Source organism: Notothenia coriiceps, unplaced genomic scaffold (genome assembly GCF_000735185.1).
Source record: "Notothenia coriiceps isolate Sejong01 unplaced genomic scaffold, NC01 NC01_scaffold00028445, whole genome shotgun sequence".
Classification (NCBI taxonomy): Eukaryota; Metazoa; Chordata; class Actinopteri; order Perciformes; family Nototheniidae; genus Notothenia; species Notothenia coriiceps.
In genome coordinates, this window is record NW_011361146.1 from 36,518 (window position 1) to 44,612 (window position 8,095).

The window sequence follows — 8,095 nt, forward strand, 5'->3', positions numbered from 1 at the left end:
TAATCTGAACTTCAAACACCATATTGAAGTTCTAACAAGAAATTGAAATTCGCTCTTGGCTCCCTTTACAGACTTAAATGTTGTTTTTCAACTTCATCCCGTAAAAGGTTGGTCTCTGGCTTATTCCTTTCCCAGCTGGACTACGGTGATACCATTTATAGATTTGCCTGTCCCACTGTTTTGGCCAAACTTGACCCACTCTACCATGCTGCACTGCGTTATATCAAATGCACCCTATAGGACTCATCATTGCAAACTGTATAGCCTAACTGGATGGTCCTCACTTACTATGCGTAGGATGCAGCATTGGGTTTTTATTAATGTATAAAGCCATTTTAGGTAAGCTTCCACTCTACATATGTGCCAGATTTGCTCCAGTTTGTGACTCTTACAACCTCAGATCCAGTGCCTGGATAAGGTTCCAGGTTCCTGCCGTGCGGACTGAGGCTTTATTATGATCCTTGGTCTTGGAATGACCTTCAATCAAGCCTCAAACTGAGGGCACTTCAATAGCATGTTTTAAATTGAAGTTGTCTGAGGTCCTTACCACCAGCTGCTCTTGCAGTAATAAGTAGTGTACCGTTCTTACTGTCCTAATGTGCACAATGTAGTGACTCCTTTTTCGTCTTTTGTTTTCTTAGTTATGTTCTCTGTATTTTATGTTTGTGTTATGTGTAACGTTGCTGCCTTCTTGGCCAGGTCAGCATTGAAAATTAGATTTTATCTCAATGCTTTTTTATCTGGTTAAATAAAGGTTAAATAAATAAATAAAAAACGTAGTGTTTGTTCAAGGCAAGAGACAACTGATAGGAAAGTGTTTCTTTCATGCATTTAAACTAACCAGTTTGTTTACTCATATTGAAATATAGCGCTTTGTTTCTTCATTCCAACAGCGCCCTCATTTCAGTGAGCGGCATCCAATTGGTTAAACAAACGCACAGCTTGTACTATTTCTATTCTATTTTATTTGTATCACTATTTTAACTATTTTGTCTGTTTTATTGTGTTGCACTGTTGGAGGAGCCTGTGACCTAATATTTTCATTAACATATCTATATTGTAGCTATGTACAAATGACAATAAAAGCCCTGAATCTGGAATCTGGAATGAGAAGAATCATGCCTCCCCCCCACCTTTAAGGCTCTTGAGAACCAGACCCAGTTCTTCTGTGCAGTGAACTCTCTCGATGCCGGTCAGAGCCGCCGCTCCATCCTTCCCCGACCGCGGGCCGTCCCACAGCTCTCTGCTCGGGTCTCTGCGCGGGACGAACAGGATGGCTTGGTCCGGGCGTCCTGTCCCGTACAGAACCAAGGCACTGTCCGGCTCCAGGATGCCACTGAGGTAAAGGAAATCCTGAGGATCATATGGACACAGGTTAATGATGACGGCTATCTTAAATTACACACAATCAGTATTCTAAATGACAAAAACATAGGGAATGAGTCCTAAAACCCTGACATAAGTCAGCTTTATACCACTTCCGGGTTCCCTGAAGTCAGTGTTTTTTCTAATGGGTTTTTGGTTAGATGCCTGAAATATTTCAAAACATTTTTTGTTCTATGACATAAAATACGTCAGTGAACTGGTGAACGTCTAAATCTACTATGTGTCAGAAAAACGTTTCCTAACAAGTGACTAAACGTCATCACGCCGAAATGTATTATAAACACATCACAACAATTATGAAAGTGGTGTTTATACAGTATGTAGAGATTATCCTGCTGAATAAAACATTGAAATATCATAAACATGTGTTTGACAGAGATCTTATTTTCTGAAACATTCCAAAATCCAATAGAAAACCCAATTGGCGTTTAGTTAACGGGAGCCCTTGTGATCCTTAACTCCCAAACTTTGAAAACACATCACTGCACCTCTCTCTTGCCTGTGCCTGTTAAAACCCCACAAAGGAACAAGCAGATACAACTTATCTTTGGTTTAATTTGATTTAAATTCAAGCTTGCACCTGGTTCTGATGGAAGGGGTAAGGGATGTCGTTAGTCATGTAGCGGGTCGGGTGGGACAACAAGACGACCACATGGGTGCTGGAGGAGGCGGAGGGTCCCAGCCTGTCGGCCTGCGCCTCGATCAGTGAGGCCAGCCTGAGTCTGCGGAGCTCGAACTCTGTCTGGGTCAAACCCGGGGTCACCTCACCTGAGGAGCAGAGATCACAACATAAGGCGTATCAGTGTTAAACAGCAGATCAAAACCTAGACATATAGTATGCATTGTCATTGTGTTGTTTTCTAATGATTTCTTTCAAGATAAGAAACAAACTATCCATCAATTGTTTGTCCAAAGCAAGGAAACATGTTTTAATTTGAAGGAACATATAATCCAATTTAGATTAGATATTTTTAGAATAATTACAATGATTGGATTATGAGATTAGTGGGCTAAAGAAATACTATTAGTCTATTGATTCAAATTATGACTATAAAATGCTTCATATCTTATACATTTTAGCTTCTGAATGGCATACATGCTTTTCTGGTTATTACCCGTCCCTTTGTGTGTTGTGTGTGTTGTGTGGCTCTTTCTGCATGTAAACGGTCTGCAGAGTCACAAACCCTCAAAGTACACCCTGTAGCGAGTAAAACTCTAACACAGAAAAGACCTGTCTATGCTGCCCCAGAACGCCGCGTTGGAGATTTCTCATTTTCCATTGTTTACTTCTTGGGTATAGTGACGTATTTCGGGTATAGTGACGTAACGTAACGGCTCCGCAGATTGGTCCATTTCCGTTAAGTTACGTCCGCGGAGCCGTTACGTTTGGACCAATCCGCGGACTTCCTCACACACACACACTCGGCGGGACGTTGCGAGGCTCGCTGCTGCGAGGAGCGGGACACTGTGTGTATATTGTGCGAAAATTGCACAATATACATTTATTTTAGTAGACATCAACAATGGCCATGACATGGGACCTTTAAGAGAAGTTTTCTGCATGGGTACTAATGAGTATGTTGCAGGTTTTCTGTAAAGAGGTTTATATGTAGCGATCCAGCGATCCATTGTAAAACTACTCACCATGTTTGATGAGGTGTGGATGAGTGAAGGGGCTCGGCTGGCCCAGGTACCGCTGTGGAAGAGTCTTTGGTCTCGAACCTCCGGGTTTCAGAGAAATGTTTCTGCACGGACACCAGACACATCCTGCAAACAGACACACAGATAAAGAGACAGCAAACAATCTTAAACTGGGATCCTACAATGCTGCATACATCTGGTTTAACCTTTAATTCAGTTTAATCTGCTGTCAAAGGCTGATTCACAGAGGAGAACTTCAAAACTTCACAATATTAACTTATCACAAATATATAAGTATTGTCATCGTAAAATGTATAAGCAGGCTGATATGTGACAAGAAATTGCAGCAAAACATATAGTTTATAAATGATTTCCATTGATTGAATACCCACTAAATATAAATGTTGTTACTTACACTTATATAACAACACAAGTGGAGAACAAGGTTGTATAAACAGTGAAATATATTATCAGCTGCACTGTATTTTATCTATGCTGTATGTCTATGTAAAATTCATCTGATAACTAACTGTCATGTAATGCAGTGGAGTTACTGGCTTAGTATTTCCCTCTGAAATGTAACATAAGTGCAGTAGAAATATAAAGTAATGTTAATTTGAAAAACTCTATTTAAGCAACAGTACCTTATGATTGTATGTAGGTACAAATAAAACAAAAAAACACTATATTGTTCTCACCTGGCCTCCAGGTTCTCAGCAGCCTTGCAGCAGACCTCACCATGGAGCTGTTTGAGGGCAACATTTCTGCTGCAACTGGAGGACACCGACCAGTCACAGCAATGTGTGCTAACCTCTGTAAACATGAGACAACACACAGTGAAGTTGATCAACTAAGGCTCTATGTTTACAGAGAAACATAGCAATTTGTTGATGAGACTCACCTTTGTTGAAAATCCTCTTATATAACTGTTAAATATCTCCAAAGGTTGGCAGTTAGCATCGTTAGCTTGATGCTAACCCCGTTCATGTGTGTAGATTGAGAAATGCTGCCCTGAGTTATGCCTCCCAGGACGGTTGTCAACCGGCCTGAGAGTAATGCCGCCATCTTCTGCTTCGGAGTGTGGAAAAAGTACTCAGAATATTTAAAATAAAATAAATATTATTATAGGTCATACTACCAAGAAGGATATCAAGTAATTAAAATAAACCCAACCTTTAACAGCTGAAACACAGAAGAGATAAGTGACATGCATGCATACCTTATTATAATTCAGTGATATGTATGGCTCTGAAATGGGCCATTCTGCAATATGCTTACTGTTGGTACTTTAAGTTAATGAGACGCTAAAACTTCTGCATAAGTAAGTCATATTTTGAATTCAGATCTATGACCCAACGAGGGCAATACTCAAGCTTTAATGGTTCATTTATATGCATCCTATTTGTTGCCTGACAGGCTCACCTCAGGGCAATAAAACCCCGGGTCCTCTGTCAGTCTGTCCTGATTCTCGCCTGAATGAAAACACAGAAGCGACGACACTTCACTGAAGCAGAGTAGTGTCGATAGAAATCTCCCGCAACCTTCCTGTTTTTTATTCTCCCGTGTGAACTGTTTGCGTCTTCTATCAGGTGCGTTTCCCTTCATTCACTGTTATTCTTAGCTGTAGCTTTCCAACTATTTTTAATTAATCACGGCCCATTTTGCAAGCTAACGCTGATTAGCTAACGGCGTTATCATGCGTCAAACTGGGACAGATTTACATTTCCAGAAATGTCCACAAACTCATGCCTTCTGCGACCATTAAAGATAGCCATTAAAGCTTTTTGTGCACGGTTGCTTCATTGCTAGTTTATCTGAATTGTGGGGTAAGCAACGCGAGGTTTTGCTAATCCATTCTCTGTTGCACGTTAGCTAACTTAGCTTAGCAAAGCTGGTATTAGCGTTAGCACGTAAACAAAGCCACACTGAACTGAGTTGTTGTGGTTTTTTCCGTCTGTTTTTGGTTACATAATTCAGTGTGCTGTCTGCTCGACGCGACAGAGCAACATGGACCCACGGAAAGTGGCAGAGTTAAAGGGCTTCGTGCAGATGTGCGAGGCCAGTTCTGACGTCCTGCACCTGCCGGAGCTGGGCTTCTTCCGGACCTGGTTGCATGGGTCAGTATTCGTGTGTGTGTTTGGGGGGGGAGTGTGTGTCTGTGTGTACGTGTGTGTGCAAGTAACAGTTTAATTGATGATTTATTCTGTAATTGTGTCACTGAAGTTCTTAAAGTGTAAAACATTGTGCAAGTTTACCACGTGCATCAGTCCCGCCCACCTTCCAGAAAGAAACATGGAAGTGTGTGTGTGTGTGTGTGTGTGTGTGAAATCAATTGCACCACATCAGAACCCATGCAAAGAAAAAGGTTTCATCCCTTTCTATTTTATAGTCAAATTTAGGGATACATCGCGATAAATAAATGACTCGATGCCGTCGTGAGACTGACAAAATCTACCCCGATTTTTTGAAAATATATATATTTTTAAAAACCTTTATTTAACCAGGTGGTCCCCATTGAGATCTTCGATCTCTTTTTCAATGGAGACCTGTCCAACATGGTATTGTTACATCCCTAGTCACATGGAAGCAGGGGCAGATCTACGGTGGGGGCAAGGGGGGGCAGCTTCCCCCCCACTGTGGAGCCTAGCCCTCCCCCAGCTTCCCCCCTAACTTTTGTGTCCCTAAAACTGTACTTGTAGAAACAAACCTACACTAATGGCGGATTTCCACTACAGCACGGTTTAAGGCCGTTTTTTTTTTTTGCTTTTCCACTAGGCATAGTACCGGCTAGCGGGTACTATTTGACAGTTTTTCTGGCCCCATAAAATCGAGGTTCTTAGCGGGCCAACAACCAGGCTGAGTCGGGCTGAGTATGCTAAACTAGAGAGAGAATTGCTGGCAAGGGGGCTACAACTACAACACAATGAACATATTTGACCGTGATGTAATTGTAATACACGTTTCAAAATAATGCAGAAGTAACTACATACTGATACCGGTTAGTAAAAACCATGAATTAATGCTTTGACAAGTCTGCAGACAAGACGGCAGACGAAAAACCTTTTTAAAATGCGTGTTTTCTAAATTGAGATTGGCTAAGCTAATGCAGTATATGCTCCGACCGTCCACACTCACAACAACGGCCTATACAGACATAAATAAACCAGCGACTGTATTCGTCATGACATAGACAGTCTGTGGTTTGTACTTGTTTAACTTTAGTCTAGTTTCTGAACAGATATGAGGAGCTGTGAGGACTAACAGCTGATGTTGTTTTTCTGTGGTTCGCATTGAAGATGATGTCACGGCTCCGCCTACACTGCGTTACTATAGTTACTGCCCCAGCTACTAAACTGTAATGGAAACACAGCATAAAGTGAGCCTGGCCTAACTATACCGTACTAAGCCGAGCGAGGCCCTGCAATGGAAATGCGCCATATGTCCACAAGCTTCTCATGCAACGAAACAAGCAGTTAATTAATTAACTAGTTTTGTTTTTACTAAGGACGAGAGCTTGAAATAAAATATTAATAAAACGCTGCCATTTGAATCGATAGCGTTTAACAGACAGTCGCTGTTTGGGGCGTTACGTTACAAAATACTACGCAGAAAGCGCTAGCTGGGAGATCGATCACTTTATTTGCTATGCGGTACAATTAAATCCACGTAAATTACACATCACAGCAATGAGGCCAGATAATTTAAACCAGGATACATAATTTACCCTCAAACTGGGTCTGAACACAGATGCCTGTGTGCGTTTGATAAATACTTTCTGATTTTATATTTATTTGCTATGATTCTTATTAGCTGCATGGCCCTAAAGGTCCTTACACACCGAGCCGATTTTCGGAGTCGATAGATGTCGGGCCGTCGATGAGTGTCGTGTCGCCCTACTCAGATTGGTGTGTACTGCACCGTTGTGTCTTTTCGGCCGTGCCGACGCCTTTCGCAGCCGATTCGACATGTTGAATGTAGAATGTCGCAAAAAAACACTCTGATTGGCTGTCCAGCTTAGCGAATCGGTGCATGAGAAGCGAAACGGAAGTGAGGGACCCAAACAAACTATTAAGAAGGCAAATCTGAGATTTCTTTTCACTCCAGCTCTCGACACAGGTTCGGGAAAGCTCCATGAGCTTCTCGCTGTAGAGTGAAAATGGAACGCACACGCTATTTGGTGTTTGTTTATGTCAAATTATTTATGTCTGTTCTTCTTCTCTCGGTGTATCACGCAGTCTGTGTCATTACCCGATCTGCACCCCTGCCCGATCTGCACTCCGCATGTGCGAGATGGTCCGCCATATTGGACAAATCCATACAGCAACTCTAATGGGACATTTGACGTCTAGACGGCTGCCCGATTTGCATCGTGCATGCGCGAGTCATAAACGTCTCAAATATCTTTATTAAAATATTTTCTTATTTGAAATAAAATGAAGGACATTCACAGTTAATGTAATTAGATATAAATTATGAATGCCATACATATTGCATACATTCAGTCAATATTTCTTCAGTATGTATGATAGCTGTCTAACAGAAGTTAAATCCATTTCTCACTTATTCTGACAATGTACTTAACCCAATAAAATAACCCAATAAAAGGAGTTGTTAAATAATAGTGAAGTCACGTTGTAATGACAATAACTAATCTCTCGTTCAGATTAATATTGTCGGGTTTTTTTAGTGTTCTTTTTCTGATTTGCCAAACGCCACTGTCAAGTGTCCTATTAGAGTTGCCGTATGTAGTTGTCAAATATGGCGGACCATCTCGCACATGTGCAGATCGGGCAGGGGTGCAGATTGGGTAGTGACAGGCCGTTTCTCAATGTCGAGTAAACCTGCTGCAGAGCCACTATTTCAAGTATACTACGTCATCGAGTGGCGCCGAAGCACTGTTTAAATGCATGTTAAATGCCCAACATTCGGCGCCACGCGGACGTAGTATACTTCAAATAGTTGCTCTGAAGCATGTGTACTCGCGGTTGAGAAATGGCCACAGTGTCTGTAAACCGGAGGAGAACGCTGGCATTTCTCCTCCTACTTGAAAGACTACGGAGGGATAGGG

At 41.7% G+C, this 8,095-nt stretch overlaps 1 protein-coding gene across 1 annotated transcript in view; it reads right to left on the reverse strand.

Annotated features, from left to right (window-relative positions):
- The window catches only part of xpnpep3 (X-prolyl aminopeptidase 3, mitochondrial), a 9,889-nt gene extending 5,815 nt beyond the window's left edge, over positions 1-4,074 (reverse strand). The window contains exons 1-5 of the mRNA XM_010785955.1: positions 3,929-4,074; positions 3,726-3,840; positions 3,031-3,153; positions 1,967-2,154; positions 1,123-1,353 (exon numbers count right to left, since the gene is read on the reverse strand). Of these exons, the coding sequence (XP_010784257.1) occupies positions 1,123-1,353; positions 1,967-2,154; positions 3,031-3,153; positions 3,726-3,789 (606 nt within the window). The 5' untranslated portion in view covers positions 3,790-3,840; positions 3,929-4,074. The remainder of the gene's footprint in view (positions 1-1,122; positions 1,354-1,966; positions 2,155-3,030; positions 3,154-3,725; positions 3,841-3,928) is intronic.
- Between the last annotated feature and the right edge of the window lie 4,021 nt (positions 4,075-8,095).